Raw genomic sequence first — 25565 nt, 5'->3', positions numbered from 1 at the left:
CAGCTTTTTTAACTTCTCCGTATCGGCTGTATTCAGCCAGAGTGGGTCCGATATGATCTTTTGTTTCCACACAGCTGTTGAAACGTGTGAAGCTTTTTATGCAAAGCAGATGAAAGCTAAGAACTCTCTCTCTCTCTCTCTCTCCTCGGACACAAATGAAAACACAGCGTGACACTGTTGGTAATGTGCACATTTAAGCTAAGTGTGAGCGTTGTGGTGCTTCACACAGCGCAGACTCACTGGAGCTGGAGAAGGTTGTACTCTGTGAACATTTCTTGTTTCTCCACGTGGAGGCGGAGCGCGTGTTTGAAGAGACAAAGCCTTTGTGTCGTTGTCACAGTCAACGTTAAAATGTGTTTAAACGGCACATAAAGGTGGAGTAAACAACCTTCTCCTGAAGAGCATTTCTACAAGCTAGCACAAGCTAACCGCCGCTGTTTGTCAAACAGAGAGCATGCTAACTCTGCATCCGGCAACAACCAACCCAAGGTTCACCGCCGGTTTGGGTCCGAGCTCGATCCATGTTTTACCGTGATTACTGATTCTTTCATGTCTGTCATAGTCACAGATCCAAACCCGACATTGTGCCCACTCCCAAATTCAGCCGAGCGCTAGCTGTCACTGGCTGAAGGAAACACACCAGCTCTAAATCCAGAAGCATCTGGTGTCTGTCAACCACAACAAACCATCGCACCTGGAAGTTGTTTTTTTAATTGAAGGTTTCATTTTAAGATGAGTCACATCCTTTTATTCTAAACTTTTATTTTATTGTACTTGATGCAGGAGGAGCTGAACCACGTGTGGAGGGAGTAATGACTGAGCGGCTTTACTCTGAAAAAGTTTGTATTTTGTTTTGTTGGAAAAAAAACCCCCTGCTGACTCGATCTTTAATGTCTTTCCAGGACAATCATTCAATCAAGTGAGCGAGCGTGAAATCGTCTTTTTCCAAACATACAGAGTTTCATTGCAGGGCCACTCGCTCCGCTCAGTCTCTCTCCCGTCTCCTCTCTCAGCGTCTGTCGCCCTGTTTCAGCCTCCACAGAGCAACCTAACGGCTACATTAACAGTTCAAAAGATGACAAGGTGAAAGGTCACACTGCGCTGAAAATTGCTCTCGTTCATCACAACAACCTCTGACTTTATAGAAGCAGCACTACTTCAATAATAAAGCTGTGAATTCTTATTCCACACACCACTCCCCATCTTCTCATGGCACAACACCATGAATAAAACATCAAATCATAGAGTCCTATACTACACAGTATTCTCCATAGTGTGCTCGATGAATAATGTATCTCTAGTGGGCTTTCTTATTAGTATGAGCCTTGCTTGCTTGTGAGGTAATTCTGTTCAAACAGACGCTCATCTCAGAGGCTTCCCTACCACTCAGAGAAGGACTGTGTGAACGTGGTCAGGAGAGTTTCCTCGTCCTGTTCTCGAGCTCTTTCTGACGTTGCACAGGATCCCACACAGAGGTAACAGGACAGCTGTACATGAAACAGGAAATATATATGCTCATTATATCTGGGGTTGTAAAGATGGCGCCGGCCTGCAGCCTCGTCCTGTGCTCAGTTTGGTTTTGCATCTCTGGCTGTGGACGGGCTGTGAAGGGAGTCCTGGCTTTAACCAGACAGACTGCTTGTTTCTCTGTGTGTAGATCTTCTGCTGGTTTGATATGGAAATGTTCCCTTTAGTTCAGCCTGGGTGATACGACCTCAACTCAAACATTTGACCGATCAATGAACAATGATTTGGTTTCAGTTTTCTCGCCCTCACAGTTCTCTGACATGGTCTCTCCTGTAAATACGCTCGGCTCTTTAAGCTGGGATTCTGTTTCGACCGAGTCAATCAAACTGAAATCAAAGCATCGCTTGATATGAAAACGACTCATAGAAATAAACTTCTCTAAAACAGTAGAAAATAAATAACTTAAACAGTGTTTACATTTGACTTTCTTTTTGTTCGCGCTCGTCTTCTCTAAATGTGTCCAAACGACAGACATCGCGTCCATGTCGAGGTTGGACGTGTCGTCACTTGAATCCAGCCTGAGAATAATTAAAATCATAAAATGGGCTTTGATTCATTACCCAGCCCTCCCTTTCCTTAGGTTGCATTAATGAAGCTGCACAGTGACAAACATGACGCCAGAGTTTACGCTTCACTTTTGGACACATTGCACAACGATCAGACACATTTATGTAACCTACTGTCATGGCATGTGGTGGAAAATCAGAAAAACTTCACCTACATTATAGTTCCCACTGTGTGTGTCTGTTTCATCACAAAAGCTTCCAGCTTTGAGTGACACAACATTTCATCCATAAAGAAACAGTAAGTTTCCCATGAATATTCATGTGATCACACTTTAATGGAAATGAAAATGTGTGTGATGGGCTCAGTGGTCAGACTGGTTCCCCCTTCACTGTGCAGCATGCAGAGAGGTGCACCTTCATTGTGAATAGTTTATGGGCTGCAGGTCCAGTCCAGTAAGTGATATTGATTTGTGAAACAGGAAGAGAGCTGAAAGATGGTTTGATAGAAACTGGAAATAGCAGTGAAGCCTGAAATAGCTCAGAGCGACCTGATGACCTCATCGGCTCAGATGATGTTCAGGGAGACTGGAACCATCTGCTCCTGTTTAAAGCATCTTCATCAGAGCTTTCTTAATGCTCAGCGCTTTGAAGGGAACAACATGTTTAAAATCATATTCATATTATTACTTTATTCTGAGCAGAGGGTGAAACATTCCTTTCCTTCAGTGTTGCTCTTCCACTTCCTGGTAGGGCTGTGCTCAAAAAATCAATACGGCAATACATGGTGGTGAGCTCCTTCCAAACATGTGTGTATGGATGCAGATGTTCCAGGGTGGACAGAGAGTGAACCCCAAACGCTTTGTTAGTGTTCATTCAGCTTGTGGAACATTTAACACGTCTTTTAAAGGCACATCCTGGTTTGTCCGGGGGAAATTCAACTCTTTACTCTGTGTGCACACCTGCACTATGTTCATGTTCTTCAGTTTTAGACACAAGTGATTTCTCCATGAAGAATGTTTTGATTGGACGCAGAGCTTCGGCTTTCTTTAGCAGATTTAGAAATTAGCTCAGTGCAATTAGAAACTCAAAATTGTGAGAGAAACTTCTTCTTCTCACCCTACACACACACACACACACACACACACACACACACACACACACACTCTTACCTGATTGGTTGAGGGAAAGTCAAGACCTGCGTCTTGCACACCCAGGAACATGGTGTCCCCATCCAGCTGGAGAGAAAAAGGAGAACAATGTCAACAAACTAAAAACCAAACAGAGAACAATGAGTGACGATGAGACGTACAGATAACCGGGCAGCTCGCTGCATGAACACTACGTCACTTCCTGTATGCCACCTCCTTCATCTTGTTACTCCTCCTCATCACTTTTCCTTCCACAAATGTCAGGACAAGAACTTAGCTTGTTGTTTAGGTTTGTTACAGAGAGGCGGAGCTACAAACTGCTTTAGTGATAAATGTTTTACAGATTGATGAAAGCTGTCTGCTGATTATTAAAGAATAAACCCTTCACTCTCAAACAACAACATGTAAATAAATCCGCCTCAACAGGGCAGGATAGAGTGTCAGCAGAAGGATGTACACCCGTGCACTGATCATCATCAACAACATCAAACGCTTCGTGGTCAATATCCTAATCGACCTGAAGAACAGGCTAATGTCATCATCAACATCCAGGGCAGAGGAGTCTGTCGTGCCTTTCATTGGCAGAGGTGAGAGGACTGCAGGAGGGGGCGTACACCTGGATATGAGAGTTCAGATAGACAGGAGCTGTTGTCTTTGGGTTGGAGAGCAGTCACACAGCTGAGACAGATGAGGGTAGAAAATAAAGGATTGTTGTAAAGATTTTCTAAAAACAGATGTGGATTGGACCCGTTTACACAAATGATAAAATATTAATCAATCAATTCATTATTTATTTATGTATTTATTTATTTATTTATGTATTTATTTATTTATGTCCCAAGGAAATGTAAAACAACCTTGGTTGACCAAAGTGCTGTACAAGCAAGAAACACACTAAGACAAGAAATGAAATAGAGCATCGAGTGAAACACAAGAAAAATATGATAAATAGGATTGTGAATAAAAGATGTAAAACGTCAAGCTTGTATTAAAGGCCGATCAAAGAGGTGGGCTTTAAAATTCTCCTCTGAAGAAACATCCCCCAAACATGTTTTTAAGGGTCATAAAAAAATGTCCTCTGTGCTTCTTTTTCCCAGCTCCTTCCCGTTCTCTTTCCACGCTCTGAAGCTTCCTCACAGCACACCGGTGTGCTTCATCTGTTTCTAGTTTACAACATCTCAGTTTTCAGGAGTCAAATCCTCACAGGAAGTTAAATTAATGTGCTCGAACTTCATCATCAAAAAGCCCTCAGGATGGTCAGGATCCATTAGTGACTGTGCTGCTGAGTAACTTGATTTGTTTGCAGGCGTTTAACAAACATCACAAGTGTAGACATGACAGCCAGTGTAAAACAGGACATGATACTGCGATTATAAAAACAATACTGTCAGAGTCATTTTGATAAAGCAGGATGGTGAGATAGGAAATGTGTTCTTGCTCCCTTTTCTTCATTTTAGTATACTTCTTCCTTTTCTCCCCCTCAGGCCATTGTTACACTTTCTGAAAGAGACTTTCAGGCAGAGAAATGCACCTGAAATCCTCCTCAGCTGGACACGTGTCATTCACAGCCTGGACACAGCCGGACAAAGTCGGACACAGTCTGGACACAGCCGGACACAGTCTGGACACAGCCGGACACAGTCTGGACACAGCCGGACACAGTCTGGACACAGCCTGGACACAGTCGGACACAGTCTGGACACAACCGGACACAGTCGGACACAGTCGGACACAGCCTGGACACAACCGGACACAGTCGGACACAGCCTGGACACAGTCGGACACAGTCGGACACAGTCTGGACACAGTCTGGACACAGTCTGACACAACCGGACACAGTTGGACACAGCCTGGACACAGTCGGCCACAGTCTGGACACAGCCAGACACAGTCGGACACAGCCGGACACAGTCTGACACAACCGGACACAGTCGGCCACAGCCTGGACACAGTCGGACACAGTCTGGACACAGTCGGACACAGCCGGACACAGTCTGACACAACCGGACACAGTCGGACACAGCCTGGACACAGTCGGACACAGCCTGGACACAGTCGGACACAGTCTGGACACAGCCGGACACAGTCGGACACAGCCTGGACACAACCGGACACAGCCTGGACACAGCCTGGACACAACCGGACACAGCCTGGACACAGTCGGACACAGCCTGGACACAGTCTGACACAACCGGACACAGTCGGACACAGCCTGGACACAGTCGGACACAGTCTGGACACAGCCAGACACAGTCAGACACAGCCGGACACAGTCGGACACAGCCGGACACAGTCTGACACAACCGGACACAGTCGGCCACAGCCTGGACACAGTCGGACACAGTCTGGACACAGTCGGACACAGCCGGACACAGTCTGACACAACCGGACACAGTCGGACACAGCCTGGACACAGTCGGACACAGCCTGGACACAGTCGGACACAGTCTGGACACAGCCGGACACAGTCGGACACAGTCGGACACAGCCTGGACACAACCGGACACAGCCTGGACACAGCCTGGACACAACCGGACACAGCCTGGACACAGTCGGACACAGCCTGGACACAGTCGGACACAGCCTGGACACAGTCGGACACAGCCTGGACACAGCCGGACACAGCCTGGACACAGCCTGGACACAGTCGGACACAGCCTGGACACAGTCGGACACAGTCGGACACAGTCTGGCAGTGAAACCTGACGTTGAAACCTGTTTGCGTTCACACAGGCAGCTCAGCCTGAAAAAGTTTTGTGCATGTGTGAGTTGATATTTTGTGTACAGTCTGAACAGTGACTCATATGACGCTCGTCAAACGTGTCTTTGATTGATCATCTTCAGTGGCTAGCTTTCACCAACAGTCAAATGAAAGGAGGCCCAGCTGCAGTTTCCGTCACAGGTGACATCAGATATTATATTCTCCACGAGCAACGCAGAACAACAGCAGACACACGATGCTCTGGATCCATACAGCATATTCAAATACACACTTATTGTCTGGGTTGTTAAACACACAAGAACATTTGAACAGGTGGATACAAACAAGTCATGCACACACACACACACACACACACACACACACACACAGAGATGGACAGGTGGACGGGCAGGTGTAACTGCCCTGTCCATTCCCCAGCTGTTGGGTGTTATGCAAATGAGGTGTAGGTTTACAGAGTCAACAGAAAGCCAAAACAGTGTTTTATTATGTACACACACACACACACACACACACACACACACACACACACACACACACACACACACACGCCCCATGTCTTAATTAAATGTTTGATATTCAGTCATAAAGATGGAACATGCGTGTGGCCAGTTCCTCGTCCTCTCTGGGAGAAAACTGAGATTTGAGACAAAGAGCAGACATGAAGGCTCTTCCTTCACCTTTTGACTGCTCACACACATACACACACACACACACACACACACACACCAACTCATGGTGTCTTTTGCACCAACACACGAACACAGACTCCTTGTATATGTAAATGTACTTTACTGGTTCTGCTGAAGCCTAAAACGCAGCCTTTCATCACCGTCTATAAGGGCTGCTTAAAGAGATACTTCACCCATTTACATGAAGCTGTGTATCATTAGAAACATGGTAGTAGTGTTGAATGGTCGTGAATCCAGCCCTCATTTTGCCCTGAGACGAGAAAAACACGTTTTTCTTTGCCTGGAAGTTTTCTTCATGTGATGCAATATGACGCTTTTTGCATCACATTAAGAAAACTTCCAGGCAAAGAAAAACATATTCTAATGACACAAAGCTTCATGCAAATGGGTGAAGTATCCCTTTAAGATACATGTTAGGAAATGTGCTGACATGTGATCCCTGACACCAAGTCAGGCAGGTTAAAGATGTTTCCCTGCAACCTCCACCATCAGAGTGGCTTCAAGCACGACGACAAGCTGAGAAGAAGAAGAACAGAGAAAGAAGCCGGGAGGGAAATAATGAGGACTTTTTTTTCAGCTTGCACTTGGTGTGAGGGATCAGGTAAAACCTTCATCATCCCAGAGAGCAACAGGAAGGCACACAGAGAGCCTCTTAAACCTTCAGCTCCAGCTGCTGGCTGACGTGTGCCGGGATGGTCTTCACTTCGGTGGTCGCAGGATCAAAAAACACAGACAAGAGACGACTTCAGTGAGACTTCCGAGTCGGACTTAAAGAGACTTGTGAATCAGTGAAATCGTGCTCCTCACACACTAATCCTGCAGCAGAGTCAAAACAAACAGCAGCCCAGTCTCAGTGTGTCGTTTCCACAGTGTTCCTGTGCTGTGGACCAATCTGTGAGGCCTTTGTACCCAGTTACTTTGCCGGGTCACCATGGGACTGTTGCAGCACGCCTTCGATAAAATGGGGCACATTCGTCCATACTGAGATATCGAGAAGGAAAGAGAGCTCTGGAGTCAGGTTTGTGTGCACATGAAATGGCAGACTGAAAAGCCCCGTTTCCACCCAGCAGTTCAGTCCGGTTTGTCTCTATACGGCGCACATTTTATGCCGTTTCCAGAGACTAAAGCCGGGAAGGATCCGTCCTACTTTTTGGGACCCTTCTGTTGGGATGCCAAGAACATCGATCCGACCCTGAAAGGGTTTTGTAACAAAGAGCCACGTGCCAGATGTTTCTCACTCAGAGGTGTTTTCATTGTTCGGATATCAAGCGTCCGTCGTGCAAAATACTATGAAGTCATTTCTTCTCTCTTAAATAGAAACATATATATATTTCAGGAGCGATGCCCCGCTGTTGGTCTTTGTTCACTGTGTTGCGTTTACTAGTGAACTGTGTCGTGCTGCTATCATGTGATGCTATTACGTAGCATACAGCTTACACGCCGTCTACAAAATATGGCACAGCTGGCTGTGGAAACACACAGCAGATCAGACTTTACCAAATCAACGGTACGGATGAGCAGAGTGACCACGCTCTTAGTCAAACAAACATTGACCTCCACTGTACAGCCAGTGTGAGGCTTTGCTTGGTTGGGTTTCTTCTGCTTGTGGGTGTCCAAAGTAAAGGAGGTCAAGTGTTTCTGGGTCTTGTTAAGAAACAGCGTCAAATGGACCGTGAGTGTGAAGTGAGAAATGATGAGTCTGCAGCCTGAACGCCGTGGTTAAACCATATTCAGCAGGTGACCTCTGCAAAGAAGTCCTGCAGAGACCTCAGTGGAGCTGCTGCCAGGTGAGGTGACTCTCCTGGTCACTTCTCTTTACGGGCAGGCCTCCCACCTCCAACTGCTACCGGGGGTTTTTATATATATATAAATATCTTTCAGATAAGATAAGATATACATATTGTGTATTATATTATTATTATAATATTATTATATGTATTATATATCATTATATTGTGTTTGTTCCTCAGGATCCCCAAAGAGCAGCTGGATGATTGTATGGAGAGGAACATCTGGCCTTCCTAACCTAACCTGCTGCCTCTGTGAACGCACAGTCAGAAAAGAATCAGATTAGAAGTGAGAGTCACAATCAACGCTTTATACAGGTTTTATGTGATGATATATTTCTTAATTAATAAATCAGGGTTGAGCAGGGCACGCAGAGGCAGCACCTTTTTTCTTTCTGTTTCTGGATTTAATGTTTATTAATCCAAAATGAATCACTGCGACGACGTCGTCAACAAAAACAATAATAATTTTTAGATTTGGCTTTTAAAAAAGGATAACGGCTCCAGCTGATCCAGGCCTGTGTGCCTCTGACACATCTGTATCTCTGACTGTATCTGTGTTTTCTCTGTGAAACATCTCGAGACAGAGAAAGGAATAGCAAGGTTTGTAGTCAAACCAAATTATCTCCTCTCTCTCCCCCCTTCGCTCCTCTGTCTCTTACTCTCTCATCTCTGCTGCTCCTGTGTGTGTGTGTGTGTGTGTGTGTGTGTGTGTGTGTGTGTGTGTGTGTGTGTGTGTGTGTGTGTGTGTATAAATATGTGCGAGGAAAGCAAAGGTTTGAATAACAAGCAGCCAGCTAAGTGGGTCAGGGTCGGAGGAAGGGGGGAGAAAGGGGAAGAGAGACTATTAGGATGACAGACAAGGACAAAGGAAAAAAGAGGAAGACAGTTTTTTGTGGAGAAGGAAGAAGAGACTGGAAGACAATAAAAATATAGTTTATTAGAGGATGGGGAAATAAGTGAAGAGAATAAAAAAGGTGTAATGTAAGTTATCAAAAGATGGATACAAATGTGTGGACTGTTAATAAGAAATAAAGTCTCATCGTTCATCTTCCTCCAACAGAAGATTTCTCATAAAAAAGATTAATAGTCTCATTTATTGTTATTTATCAGCTGTAAATGTCAGGGGATAAAAAGACACGTCTCCTTAAACGTAAAGACAATATATCAGACTGATCGATGTTTGATAGTTTGATGAAAAAACAAAAAAATAAAATGTTGAACTACGTCAGTCACAACGCTGATAAGTGATTTGAAGTGATTTAGTGAAAATGTTTCAGAAGATCAACTTTATTGTCCCAGACGTGTCAGCTAAATAATCTTTAAATCCCATCCATCGTAAATGAAGCGTACATGTGTAGAACTTAAGGACAGCGTCACGCACGCTCTCACTGGATTGGACGGTTTGGACTGAACTGAATGTGAGATGACTCGTAAATACATCAGGTGACATGAAGAGAAGAGAGGAGGTACATGGATGACTCAGTGTGTGTGTCTGTGTGTGTGTGTGTGTGTGTGCAGCATTGTTAGTCCATCTTATCACTGTCTCCATGACAACAACATAAACCAAGTTTTATTGTCCAGAGAGTGAGTGTGTGTGTGTGTGTGTGTGTGTGTGTGTGTGTGTGTGTGTGTGTGTGTGTGTGTGTGTGTGTGTGTGTGTGTGTGTGTGTGTGTGTGTGTGTGTAAGGAGCACTATCATTGTTGTGAACATGATAGCATCTAGAGTGAAGTTGGGCGGGGGTCACACTCACAAACTTTCTGCCTTTTGTTTCGATGAGAGCCGTGCAGGATTTTAAACTCTGTTCTTGTTTGAGTCACTCAGACTGAATGATTATTGAGCAGAGATTATCAATACAGAGGAAACTTCAGGAACATCTGAAAGAAGGTGCGGAGGCCAAATATTCACATCATAGAAGGATATCAGACGTGTGTGTGTGTGTGTTTGTTTTCTCCACCTCTCTCCCCTTGAGAAGCATTGTCAGCAATTTGATGAAAACACACAACCTGCTGGTCCCCGCTGTGAGCGTGCTGCTCAGTCATTCACTCATTTTCTAGGTGAAAACATTTCTTCGTCGTCTTTCCGTCATCGGGTGACACTTCTTGTTTGGCAGCTGTGTGAACATCATCAGGGTCCTCTTCCAGCACATTCCTCTTTGCACAATGTTAACAGTTAAAGTCTGCTTCATGGAAGAAAGCACAAAGTGTCTGCCGTCTGTTTCAGACTCTTCATTGTTGTTCTTGTCTGGATCTCTGAATGTTTGACCATACGTCGTACGTGTTTATGAGAGGAGATATATAATCCCTGTCTTATCTTACAAACAGTCTTATCAAACCTCAGTGTTAGGTAAGTGAAGAGAGCACATCCATACATCCACATAATCAACTCGTGGCATCGCTCCTGTTCTTCACATGAACTCTTCCAAGCCGCTCAGTCAGACGTGTTCACACATGCAGCTCACAGCGTGTGGAGCGGGAGGAGTCTCAGGAGGCTCCAGGACGCCAGATGACCCCAAAGAACCATCCGATCTCTTTATATTCAAGTGTATGAGCGGTGCATTCAGTGCGACGTCAATGAAAAGAGCTGAGAAGAACAAACTGCAGAGAAGCAGCTCGGTGGAACTGAGCGGAGGAGCTAACCACGCAGATCGTCTTTCTATGTACTCAAATAGTCCAACACAGAAGACAAGTAGAGGTTCGCATCAAGCAGACGTTTGAAAAGTGACGTTTAGATTTTCAGCAGGCTGCGTCATAATATAAAACAATAATGTAAAAGATATCATGTGATTAGCACTCGCTGTTTGATCTCAAACAAGCAAAGTGCAAACAGAAAATCTACTACAGCAACAGCTCCTTAATATGTCCTCAGATCCAATCATTCATCACACACACACACACACACACACACACACACACACACACACACACACACAGATAACAATGCAGCAATGATTTTAGAATGTGATTTGATTGCAATATGTTTGTTTTGGAAGAGAAATCCTGATAATTAGTCTCTTCTGGCGGCGCTCTGTGTTGGCCCATCTGTCCCGCTTGGCACCTCTCCACCAACCACCCGAGTCCCTCATCACCGCGTCCACACAATTCAACCAACTGAAGCGCTTTTACGGAAACACCAGCACACCAGCGATAGTGCAGAGAGTGGCACCAATCATCAGCGAGCGTCGCCGGAGAGGGGGAGGGTCTGGCGAGGTGTTCAGTAGCAGGAGTCGAAGCCAACATGGACAGAAGGACGGACAGATTGACTGGTTGTTATGAGGGATAATTAGACGAGATGCCTACACTTTAGAAACGGCAGGATGGGACAATGGGACATGAACACACACACACACACACACACACACACACGCTGTATGAAACAGGAAGGCGTTGTTGGGCGAGGGGCAAAGGAGCACATAAGTTGAGATAAGATAAGTGGAGGTGTATCTGCTGACACATCAACACGCTGATTGGGATGAAGAAGAAGATGAAGAAGAAGAGCAGCCATTTAAAAACAAACACACACATCCATTTGAATAATTGTGTGTAATCCTGACTGACAGCCGCTGTGCTTCATGGACGTGTCGCCATAAGGGAGCAGACTGGATCATCCTGTTTAGGGCAGGGCGGCGTGCCAGTGATCATAATGTACAGTAGCATCAGACAGCTGACTCACGTGGAGCAGATTGATTATTACAGAGCGTACCCTGCAGGTACCCAGAACAATCGAGCGGGATGAGTGAACGTGAGCGTAGTTAGTGTGTGGGATCAGAGCCCAGAGGTGCAGCGACACACGAGCAGCAGCAGAGGGCGAGGAGCTACGAGCGGACGACGAGTGTGAGTGAAGCTTTGACTGGTTTTAGGTTGCAGCGTTTAGAGGACGTGAGGCACTGATCTTTGTGACGGTAAGAACCTAAAACACATCCAGCTCTCCGTAATGTGTTTGTCAAGGGAACAAAATGAGAAAACTGTGATGACGGCCGTCTGGCAGGCCGCCGAATTTCTGCCGATTCATTGAATCTAAAGCGCAACTAAAAAACGACGGTCTTCATCCCCACACAACAACACATAAAAGTGATCAGACACTTCTCGTCACACTGGTTTGCCCTTTGAGATCAATAAAGTTTCTGACTCTGGATCACATGCAGTCCGCTCTGTGAGCTTCAGAGTAACAGTAGATACAAGGGCCGGTAGTGATTTAGATCATATGGAGATATGGTCCTCAGATCTGTGTTGGATCTGTAGACATGGATGACTTTAGATATTCACAGCGACTCGGCCGTGGTCTGTGTGCGGAGCGGGCAGCGTGCATACTGCACACTCGCTATGTCCTCACAAACTATTCAACACTTCAGATGAGGCTGTGTGACAGACCTAGATTATCTTTTTGCCCTTTGGTGACCTTAAAGCGAGTCATGAGGTCTGCACATCTTCGGTGTGATCCCGACTGTTCTCCACGTCCTCCGTCTGCTGCTCTTTCTCCTTCTGTGTGTGTTTTAAATGTCACTGTCCACTCACTGCTTCTCTGCTCTCCTTCACTCGTTATCCTGTTACTGACTGAGCTCTCTCCACCCACTTCTCTCTATTTGCTTAAGAAATACCTCACCCTGCTTTCACAATCATCATGTTTACATTAGGTCCTCTCTCTCTCCTCCCCCCCTCTCGCTCGCCCTTCCTCCACTAGAGTCCTGTAATCCTAATATCTGTGCACCTCCTATCACGACGCTAACTCACACACAGGAGGAGAACTCTTCCAAGCTCAAGAATACAGCCGGCTGTCTTCACATCGAGCCTCGGTGTTCGACCCGATCAGCAGACTTCACACTTTGAATGAGTTTTCATTTCTTTGAAAAACGAGCCCGCCTGGTGTCATTAATATTCTGCTTTGATGAGTCCAACAGGCAGACTTGTTCTTGAGTGCGGACTCGGATGTTGTGTAAATGTACACGTGGTGCGCTAACATTAGCATGCTAACACAACAATGCAGATCAAAGGCACTTTGATTCATCACACCAGCTGTGTGTGAGTCCTTCGTGCTGACACGTTGGAGGCGTGTCTCTGGAGGAGGCGTGTCTCTGGAGGAGGCGTGGCCAAACAGCAGTTTGTTTTGGTGACACCTACTGGATGGAAAAGGCGCACACGTGCATTTTAAGCATCGACGCGTTATAATTGCACAGGGATAATATTAACCTCTGAGGATGTGTTTGTTAAAGACCTCCAACACAACCTTCTGCTGCTGGACGCAAACAAAACACACAAACACTAATCTACAAAGACACGTTGATCTTCGGTTATTTAGTCCAGCTCTACAGTCGCTGATCTCATGCTCCGCTCTCCTCCCGTCACAAAATTCATCAAGACTACATCGAATAAAGTCGTACATATAATCCAATGTAAACTCATCGTTTACGACTATTGATTTCATTATGATAACAAACGTGAAATCAAACATTTTTAATTTATTCCGTTTATTTTGTCATAGTTAAGATACTGTTGTTACTTTTTTCTCTCTTTCAAAATAAAGGCACCAAACAGGAAACAAAGGCCCGTAAACCTGGGACAGTATCAAAATAAAACTCACAAAGAGCCTCCATGTTAATGTGAACTCAACCATTAAAATCAAACACATGCTGACTCTCTTTCTTTAGTGTTCACGTCCTGATGATGACGATGGGCTCATGAGGGACACTGCATGTGTTCATCGAGCGGCAGCTGCGTCACGTTTGGTCAGTTGTTAAGGGACCAAAAAAAAAGCAAGCGCAGATCCTTCTGTCCCGGTCCGGCACCGAGCAGGATGTTGTTTTCAAAAAACATAAACAAATTAAATGATATACGGCTGGGCGATACGTCCAGTTTTTAACATATATCGATATATTCTTAAATATGATACATGCATATATATATATATATATATATATATATATATAGAGAGAGAGAGAGAGAGAGAGAGAGAGAGAGAGTCGTTATATTAATAATTGGATCCCAATAAGACATATCCATCGAGTATCGCCATTCAGTGAAAAAAAAGTGAGATGGGACATTTGGTCCATATCGCTCAGCTCCTATCACTGTGACCATGACCGTGCAGCCTGAGCGCCCTGTACTGCACATCGTCATGGCAGCACGTCCTGGGAGGGCGTCGCTTCAGGAGGACAGGACGGCGTCTTATGAGCGTGCAGTTGCACTGTGATTCACACGGCGGCCGCAGAGCGCACCAAACCAAACGACCACATACGGATGAAGCTGCTCTGGTTCAAAAGTTGGAGCGCTCATCATCAGGAGAATCAGAACCATCAGAAACATGTGACCATGAATGAACACAGCATCCTTTTTATTGACATATATTACATTTTTATGATAGATAGAGCGTCTCTTGTTCAGCAGCATTTCTCTGTTTAAGGGATATGGCCGACCACGGTTGGTATATATCATCTTTACACAATGAACAAGTCTGTAGGACTCTCTCTCTTCTCACTCACACATAAAGAGAGAGAGAGAGAGCTTTTAAATTCCCTCTCTCTGCTCTGTTCCTCTTCTTTCTCTCTTGTTCTGTTTCTCCTGTGCCTCCTAAGTTCCTCTCCCCACTTCCTGTCTCTCTCCCTCTTTCCTGTGCCTTTCTTTCTCGCTTTTTAAATAACCTCCATCCCGCTCTGTTTTCTCCCTCTCTCTCCGCTTCCCCACAGAGTAATATGATCTTTTTCTATCAGGCATACAGAGCCGTGAATCAAAAGACAGAGAGAGAGAGAGAAATATAGTACAAACCTCAAACCTTCCTGGCCCCACCCCCACTACACTCGCTCGCTCGCTCGCTCTCATCTACAACATCCCTACCCCCAACAACTCTCTCTCTCTCTCTCTTCAGTCCCTACCCCCAACCATGCAGCTCTCTCTCTCTCTCTATACAACACCATGCACTATCTTTTATCTCTCTGAAACAAACACAGTCTGTGACAGCAGCAGCACTTTATGATGCTGAGCACCGAGCATATCGACGGCCAGTGTTACATTTAGAGCTGAATGAAAGCATGCAGGTACACTGCATTACATAAGCACGCTCAATATCTGTTTCAGGATAACTTCACTGCTGTTTAATTTCAGGAAATCATGTTTGTAGTGTGTCAATATGTGTGTGTGTGTGTGTGTGTGTGTGTGTGTGTGTGTGTGTGTGTGTGTGTGTTGTCCAACGTGTCAATGAAAGAACCGTTTTTTGTTTCACTTTCCGTGCCATGGTCGCGTGCACTAAGTTTCCCTCTCATTTGAAGTCGATTTTTTTTGGGGGGGGCGTTTTTTTAAGAGGAGAGAGAGTGTGAGAGGAGCCGCATGTCGGACTTGAACCTTAAAGGGCTTTAACATTTGTACATCGGTCACGACCTAACCCCGCTGTTCCTTCAGCACCCTGACTAGTTTCCCCTGAAAGACAAAACTGAACTTCCTAAATCTCCTCAATCCATGTTCGATTTCTGCTCCACATAAACGATCCTTTAATAATAATAATTAGACTGAGGTGTGAATAACACATGGGACGTTTAGGACATGAGGTACTCCTTCTTTTTAGTCGAATGTTTTAAAATACAGTGAAGTGGTTCACTCTGCCAGCAGCGGCGTCACTGACAGGAAAATACAGAGAGGCTGAGAATAAACTGAAACATCATGAATGTATTCTGCACTGCTCAATGATTCATTAGAGTATTAATAATACGTAGCTGGGACGGGTACTGTTACTATACTGTACTATTACTCATTGTTGATGTTCTTATTGACACAACTCTCACAGATGCTAACTCAGCGTTTTAGGCTACGCTAATTAAGCTCAGTTAGCTTACACGTCACGTGACCCAAAGGTGAAGGAGAGGTGCCGTCCAAGACAAGTGGAGCGTCACAGTTTGATGTTTCAGTACATCAGCCTGAAGCACGAGGACAATCCTGCATCCCATTTCCTGACAGTTCTGTTCGCACACGTCGATGATAGCATAGCGCTGAAAGATTAGCCGACGAAAAAAAAACAAACCCAAAAGAGTGTCTGGAAGAAGCAGCACCCTGGGAGTAAAAGCCCCCATCACGGAGAAACGGCGAGATGCAGCGAGCGTAGCAGACTTGATGGTTGATGAACAAAGTGTCTGTTATTACCGACTTCTGGACAGAGTCAGGTGTTACCGAGACTTTTCAAGGCGCGCTGCCCAGACGAGGAGCAGCACAACAGAAAGACGGAGCGCCTCAAAAGATGTGTTTTTAAAACAACAGATAACTGATAATCAAATGATTGATCATGTGTTCATAAGGTAATGAGAGTATTGAACACTGAAAGGACGTCCCTAGTGGACGTTGGATGTAGCTTCAGTCCGCTCAGTTTTAATCATACATTAGGCACACTGTTACTACCTTGTTGTTGCTGAGGTGCTAAACAGAGATCAGTCCGTCACTCTGAGGACACAGATCCCATGCTGGTGAATAATCCAAACAATCACTGAGTTGTGTTTTCAGCAAAGAGTGAAAAACAAGAGACAAAAGGACAGGAGAGGATCTGAAGGAGGACAGAAGGATTCATGTGTTGATACTTGACAAAGACATCTTTAGGCTTATATCCTTCTGTGCTCTCACACTGATCTGAACATGGAATCAGGACATCACAAAGAAGAGCCAGTCCTGCTACGTTTTGGTGGCAGCTATTCAAATAATATAATTCAACATTCAATGGAAGTGTTTTTAATCTTTATGAAATGATCAGAAAAAATGTTGTTCATTGCATTTTGCAATTACAATCAAGTCATTGTTGTGAGACTGAAAAGAGTCTGTGTCAACTTTAATAACTGCTGATCAGCTGCTGCTCGGCTAATAATTAAGCAATTCATCACTGTCAAATGAGCACAGTGTCACGGCTCCATCCATGTGTGCACTTTACACAGACAGACAGACAGACAGACAGACAGACAGACAGACAGAATCTCTTCCAGTGCCAGGTTTCTTCTGTGAATCTGAATCTGACCCTGACCTTTGACCCTGCTCTGAGCTTCCCAGACACCAATTAACTGAAGCATCTCAAATGTGAAGCACGTTGTAAAGTCCACTAGTGAGCATTATTTTGAATTAAAGTAGACCATTAAAATGTGTGTCCCTCTCTCTGCTTCGCTCTTTTCACAGCCCCTTTCTCTTCCTGTAGCCTCCCTACTATATGATGCATATTGGAATTCAATAACTTTTCAATTATTGGTTAAGTTTTAATCAAAGTCATTACATCAGTGATTATTACTCGCTAGGGATGCAATGACAGCCTCTATATATTCCTGAGTGGATGTGATCGAAAGAAAAATGTAGTTACAGTCGACGGCTGCGTTAATAATTGGATCCCAATAAAGCAATTAATTAGCGCTTAATTGGCAAAGCGAGAAGCATGTGTAGCTGCAGAGAGCAGAGCTGGGTTATCATAATGAGAAAAAAGACTAAACGCACGGTGTTCATCGTCAGGCAGTGGGGGAAATCATTCGCATGAGGCTAACCACATATGAGCCTTTTTTTTCTCTCTCTCTCTCTTACCTTGTTGGTCCCAAAGGCCGGATCAGGGTAGGAGAGCTGTCCCAGCCTGCTGTGGTCTGTAGCGGCCAGAGGCTGAGGAGGAGGCGGGTAAACTGTTACATCCATGGTCGACAATACATCTACTACTCCGTCTGTCCGACTCTTTGAGATGCTTTCTCTAGTAATGCTGTGTTCCTTTGTGTAAAAAAAAAAAAAAAAAAAAAAAAAACCCACAAAACTACCGGGATAGCCTTTACTATTGTTCTTAGAAAGTTGGGAGATGTTCAGCTCTTCTCTGAGGCACCAAAAAGAAACAAAAACCAATGAACGATAAAAACAAAGGCGCGCTGCAGTTTGAGAACAAACGCGCGTTTGAGGCAGGTAAGTGTGTGAGTCTGGTTTAGGTTGGTGCTGTCCTTTCAGGCTCCAACAAATGCTGCTGAGAGAAGCAAACTTCCCAGTGAAACAACTTCTTTAATTCCTTACGTTTAAACCATAAATGGCACAAAAGCGCGCACTCTAAAACGTCGTTTTCCCTCTGTGTGTCGGTGAAGGTGTCCAGCGGCGGTGCGCAGGTATCGTTGTTGGACCCGTCTGTCCCGTGTTTGGGACTCTCTGTTTAATGTGCCTCCTCTGCTGCTGCTGCTGCTGCTGCTGCTGCTGGCGCGCGTGAGCTCGGTGCTGTGGTACCTCGCGGAGCTCTCATACAAAGAGCTCCTGCATCAAGTTCACAAGAGTAAGCAGCAACCACCCCGGACGTACACTTTCTTCCAAAATAAAAGTACAACACTTTGCCCGGAAAAAAAATAAAAGAGCTTGAAAAAGCAAAGCAAACGCAATTTATCTAAACTGCACACAAAACAATAAATAAGTAAATCTCAGAATATAAACCTGCTTGCTGTTTAAAAAAAAAATCTCACATTTTATTTTGAGAATATCCGTTTTACCTTCATAGAGCATGTGCTCCTTTTAGAGCAGCAGAGGGTCTCAAAATGTTACTTACTGCAAATCAATATTAGCAGGTTTGAGTTAAAGGAATGGATGAATATTTTATAAATAAAACAGTCAACATTGGATTAAAAAAAATGTAATTAAATAAATAACTAAATAATAAAAATCCACAGCTTCCACATTGCGGGGTGATGTGGGCGTTTAGTTGTAACATGGTACGTGATATATCAAAACTCAGGAAACTGGATATACGGGGTTAAAGAGGGGCCCAACTGCAGGGTCCAACTTTGGAGTTAATCCAACTTCTGCTCATTCTTATGTTTCAATTTCACATCTTTTCCACATGTTCTGGGGTTTTCCCCTATAGCACTCTCATTTCACCCACTCCTCGAATTTATATTGAACCACAGATTTTTGTGTCTTCTTTTTTCCAAAATTGCTGTTTTTGCAGTGTGGTCTCTACACTCACAACAAAAACCCTCGATTTGGTGGAGCCAAGTGTAAATGTAATTTTATCTATCATCCTGAGAAGGATGCTCTAATGCTTAGTTTTGTAGTGGTGCCTAAAGAAGTGTGTATAGTCTACATTTTTACAGCAGAGCAACTCTTTTATAAAACATGGCGTGTGTAAGACTACTCGTGCGTGTTTAGTTAGTAACTACCCAATAAGAGACAGAGTAGGGTCATAGCATCCTCGGAAATAATATTGCAGGATATACTGCTGAATATAACTCATCAATCAATGTGTGAGTCAGAGGGGATTTAGAAGGAAGTGTACGCCATGGAGAAAAATAAGTGGGTACAGTGGCCGATGGTCAAGCATCAGCCCGATGTGACGGGGCTCAAACAATGTCTCTGATATCAAACACTCTTCTGTGTTCCATCACTTGGATGTACCGTAAATTCCGGACTATAAGCCGCTACTTTTTTCTCACACTTCGAGGACTGCGGCTTCTACTCCGGTGCGGCTAATGCATGGATTTTTTATGGGGGACAATGAGCTTCTGCCGCAAAAACATTTGACTTCGTCACGTCGGATCTTAATATCAGTCATTTTGCGCTTCATGCACGCACCCTCATCATGGCAAACACACAGAGAAATGCATATGATGCAGCTTTCAAGTTAAAGGCGATCGACCTGGCTGTCAAATAAGCTAACAGAGCTGCTGCACGTTAAGATGACACTGACAGCGACAACAGAGACTGAGGAAGTGAGTAATGAAGTCATTCTGAGGCAGTGAATGGATGGACTTTTTCTTGTGAAATATATTACGGTCATCTTTTTCATCAGCCGTGTTACAGACACCGTCGGCTAGGCTTCGTATTGTAACGGTTCATGTTGTAAAGTCAGTAGTTGATAATGTGTTCATAATTCCGATTATGTGGAGAGTCAGTGAATGCACCAGCGAGAACGTGTTGAGTGGCTGTATGAGAGAACGCTGGGGGAGAGAGTTGGATTGTTACGGCAAGTTATGTGTGTTGTTCTCTGCTGTAAACGGCGTGGTCACGGCCGACAGTGATCGGGTTATTAAAAGTTATTATTTGAACGCTCTCGCCGTCCTTTAACGTCCGTACGGACGCTACAGTATTTGCGGATGTTACCGGTAGCCTAGGTCTGTGTAAATAGCTCTTGTTATAGCGTGGACACCTGCGGCTTATAATCAAGTGCGGCTTATATATGTACAAATACATTTATTTACTTATTTTTAGCCGGTGCGGCTTATATCCAGGTGCGCTCAATAGTACGGAATTTACGGTAAGTATTTGAATGCCAGCTTGGGTGAAAGAAGTAGACGCACTCCGATTGTTGACCTTGACCCTCCATGCATCGACCAGACGACTGGTCTAAAAGTGCTCAAAGGCCTGTCTGTAGTCCTGTTGGATGCCATGTTTTCTCCGTCTTGTTTAACAATAGACAGCATGTGGTCTCTGTGACTCTCCGTGTGCAGCACAGTTGTACCAGGATTTAGACTTAGACTTAGACTGAACTTTATTGATCCCTCTGGGATGACTCCATCAGGGAAGTTTAGGTTTCCAGCAGTATATAAGACAAACATAAAATGTAGCAGATAACAGAAAAGTAACAACATAAAGAATAAGATCAAATAAATAATAGAACAATCTCCGTTGGAAAAAAGAAAAATACACAATAATATGCATAGAAAAAAGCAAAAAATATACAAAACATGGCTGAAACAATGATTATTGAGATTATTGCACATACAAGTGAAAGTGTCCATGTGTTATTTACCTCCAACAGTGACCCTCTGTGTCTTATTGTGATACTCTTGTTGAGGACTCCATCAGGTATAGTTTTGAACTTCAGCTGTTGTTTAGCCTTCACTAATGATGCAGTATCAGAGCCATCCTGATGTTAAGCTGATTATTGTATGATGTGCAAAGAGACTCACTGTTCTTTTCCAAACTGTCTTTATTGCTTTTACATATTAACAATATTTACATTCAGAAATGGAATGGAAATAAACCCAACAAAAATAAGACAAACAAACATAATCTGGGATCATCTGGAAAGGCAGCAAACATGATTATTTTATGATTCTACTCCAGCTTGAATGAGTACACTATGTCTGATAAACAATCTGTTCCTAATCTATACTTCATCTCTCCCCCCTTTAGTGTTTTCATTGATCTGCTTGTTGTCTGAATGAATTAAACGGAATTAGGGCCTAAAGAAAAGTAAATAAGCGAGGGGGGCCGTAAAGAGGAAATACTTTAACATGATTGAGCTATGCATTTGCAGAATGAGAGAAACCACAAAAAAAAAGAAAAAAAAAGAATGGTCCACTTTGTCTTTTTCTCTGGCTCCAAACACACATTCACACACACACACACACACACACACACACACACACACACACACACACACACACACACACACGCAATCATGTGCAACTCCTGGATTTACAAACACAGTACACCTAAACATATGGTCACACATGCATATAAAATATGAGAATCCAAACCACATATCAAATACCTCCACATATAATGTGCGTGCTCTATATAGTAGTTACACATTTACACATGTTGAAAAGGAATTCATGGACACACAAGGACACACATCTGCACATACCAAGGCAGAGTCTTACACGCGCGCACACACACACACACACACACACACACACACACACACACAAAAAGGAATCATAAATTCTCTCTCTCTCTCTCTCTCGCTCTCTCTCTCTCTCTCTCTCTCTCGCTCTCTCTCTCTCTCTCTCTCTCTCTCTCTCTCTCTCTCTCTCTCTCTCTCTCTCATTCCTAGTCTGTCTCTCTCTTACACACACATGCACACACACATACATACACACCCTCTGACACACACACACACGCACGCCACAAACCTGCCCACATACTTGGTGAACATACATACAGTGTGCGATCTGCCCATCCCCCACATACACACATACATATATGCACCCCTCCCCTTTTGAAAAAAGGCATAATTCACTTCCACATTCTCCTCCCCCACACACAGCTCCTCTCTATAAAACTACTACACACACACAGGGATACACACACACACACACACACACACAGTACTCACAATGAATCATAGGCACGTACACACCAAAGAATTTAAACACTAACACAACATGTACACAACAGTAAATTACTTGTCGACGTGTACATCCACACTGACACACACACACGTACACACACACACACTGATAAACATGGATGAAAAAAACTCAAGGATTCAACTGCATACATACACACTAAGCCTGTTCTGCACCATGTGTGCACATGAACACACACACACACACACACCCTCTCTCCCTCTCCTCTCTCTCACACTCCAGCTCATACAGTTCTCAGATTTTCATGCATTTCCAACATATCAGATCGTAATGTACTGTCGCATTTGAATGATGTGTGTCTCTCCGTGTAGTAGGATTACATTATAGATTCATGGCACAGCAATCCACTCCTGTGTGAACGAATCCAGCCCTTTAGGTGTTATAGCTTTCTAGAATATAGGAGACGATGCAGAAGGGCGAGGAAATCAGCAAAAAGGCAGTTCATGAAAAAAGGTGTAAGAATGTTTCAATACTGCTCACGTTGGGTTTCTTAGACGCTGCAAAAGAATATGCTAAATATAAATATAACTGGATTGTTCTCATTTAGGACCATGAAGATTACGTGTTTGGGTTGCAGTCACTGCAAAGCCGCACATGTGAAGCTTTCACTTAGAGAGAGTTAAAAATAAGTTTTATACAAACCCAATTTTAAACCCCATATTTATAGCAAACAGCACAAATGTACATTTCTGTTCAAAGTAAGAAAAATCTTTGTTTATGGATCATCAGGAGCGTGCCTATGTTCCCACTTTTCCTTTTTGATGAATTTGTTTCAGATTTCATCTCTCTTTCTCTCAGTGTGGTAGCCAATTACACCAGCCCTGAACCTGACCCTTACCTTAAATATGTGTTTGTAATGACTGTGATTGTGAGGATTTCTGCTGCTGCTGATCGAAATTATTTATTCATTCATTCTTTCATTTGCTATAAAGTGCTTACAAAAAAATCTTGTTTAGGATGGAGCTGAAATTGAAGGGAAATGTAAGAACACAAGACCTTCTTTTGAAAATACTCAATGAGTGAGACAGACGAGTCCTGCTGTCTGTGATGTTGCCTGAGCTGTATCTTGTGTTTACGGGAAGTACTGTAGTCATTTTCATGTCATGTAAGCGTTTTTAGATCACGGTCATTTTGTGTAAATGTTCATGCAATGTGAAGCTACAAGCTAACTAAAGAGCGCTAACCTTAGCCTGTTGACACAACAATGCAACTTCATGCTGGTGCTATCTAGAGTGACATCTACAGGATTAAAAAGTCACATATTCTTCCTTGAAGTTAACGTCCACATGTTAGTAAAATGACTGGGTGTAAATGGAGTCGGAGTCTTTCTGAAGTAAATAAGGGAAGGGCTTCAAACTCACACAGTGCAACAATTCTGAAAAAGGTTTCTCATCATAAAATCACAAAGAATCTGAGGATTTCATGATTTACAGTACATACTATCAAAAGCAGGTAACAAATCAAAAAACATTATAGTGTGTCTGTGACCTTTGGGCCCTCAGATAGCCCTGCATTGAAAACAGACGGTGGTGGACCCCGCACTGCATGGAGTCTGTGAACACTGTCCATCGCTGCATCCAAATGCAAAGAGGACACTGTTTTTGGAGGTCTAGAGCGCAGCCGCCTTCACTGGGTCCAGGCTCATTTTCATGAAGGACATGGTGTGGATGTAATGTTGTGGGGCACACAAGCACTGGAGGATTATCATCGACATAATTTTATGAAAAAAACAAAAAAACATCTGACATCTGAACCACGACATGGTTTAGATTCTTTTCACTCTCAGGTAGTTTTCAAATGGATGCACCTTAATGTGCATGAAACAAGTGGAGCGTAATGTTAGGAACTGAATCTGAAAGAAAATCAGCAGCATGCTCATATATGGTCAACTTTCTGTTCTTCACGCATTTCCCAATGAACCCTGCTCTACATTTGCTGTGCTGTCATTCAGAAAGGATGTGCAGAATCTGCAGGCTGGACTTCAGCCAACAGGATTACAGTTCAGCTCTGGAAACCTTCCCAGGATTTATCACCGAAGCACTACTTACTTTATTTAATGGACGGTCCTCAATAGAGATCAATAGATGACTCTTCATCTGCAAACTGATCCAAACAAAAAGCCTTTAACTACAGTGCTTCCAACACTATGAGCACTGTTTTAACCCTATTATATTCAGGCAGCTTTTAGCAGCAAATACATGTCGACGTTTAAAATGTAGACGCAAAAATGCAAAAACCACCATGATTGATGGTTTAATCCCTTCAGCTGTTTCAGTCACAGGGTCCCGATGAAGCTCAGCAGTCAGATGTGTGGAAGGTTTTTTTAAATAATTAAATAATGTTTTTAAAATGAAAAATGTGCAGTTTTAGTAGGCACACACACAAACACATAAATGAATTAATTTTATTATTTAGGGACAGGTAGTTAGACAGTGTGCACTGTACTTTATGGGAAAAGTATTTTTCCATAAAGTATTTATTTAAAACTGAAAGTGGAGGCCAACCCGGAAGTATCTTCACCACGGGTTAGAGAATTCTCCTATGGGATTTTTTCAATGGATTTTGGATGATTGCAGGAAATCATCTCTGTGTCAAACACACGTTTCTGATGTGTAGCTGTTTAGTTCAGCTGGATAATCTTTACAGATGAACATCATTTATATGAAGTTTGAACAGTTAATGCAGCCCAGAGAAGTAAAAAGCTAACGTTATGCTACAAGCTAACTACACCGCGGTCGGTTGATTTTGACGTCATGACCGTTATGCTTCATCGATCTAATCAGCAGTTTCAACAAGCTAGCTAAACATTAGCTTAATAAATTGTTTAATAATCTCATATTGACAAGAGCTCTGAAAAACATGACTAGAGGCTGTAAGGAGGATTAGTGAGAGAGTTCCCGGCGTGATGACGTTTAAGGTCTCCATGTCAACCACTGTTGTTGTAGAATATTTTCTCTTTTGATGGCGATAAAGATCTGACCCTCGATAGAAGCCGTCAACACTAAGAAATTAAAACTGAAAAGAAAGAAATGAATTAAATCAAGCAAATGAAAACAAAGTAATTGTATGTCACATATAAAGTCAAACACGTGTGCATGATTGTTTCTGTGTGACACCTGGAGATTAAAT

General features: G+C 43.6%; 1 protein-coding gene across 1 annotated transcript in view; it reads right to left on the bottom strand.

Moving 5' to 3' along the window:
• The window catches only part of tox (thymocyte selection-associated high mobility group box), a 37139-nt gene extending 18875 nt beyond the window's left edge, over positions 1-18264 (bottom strand). The window contains 2 exon segments of the mRNA XM_079347915.1: positions 3203-3268; positions 17908-18264. Coding sequence (XP_079204041.1) covers positions 3203-3268; positions 17908-18012 — 171 coding nt within the window. The 5' untranslated portion in view covers positions 18013-18264.
• Positions 18265-25565: the final 7301 nt, after the last annotated feature.

The sequence above is a fragment of the Symphodus melops genome, assembly GCF_947650265.1.
Source record: "Symphodus melops genome assembly, chromosome: 7".
Taxonomy (NCBI): Eukaryota; Metazoa; Chordata; class Actinopteri; order Labriformes; family Labridae; genus Symphodus; species Symphodus melops.
This window is presented reverse-complemented; position numbering and strand designations above follow the sequence as displayed.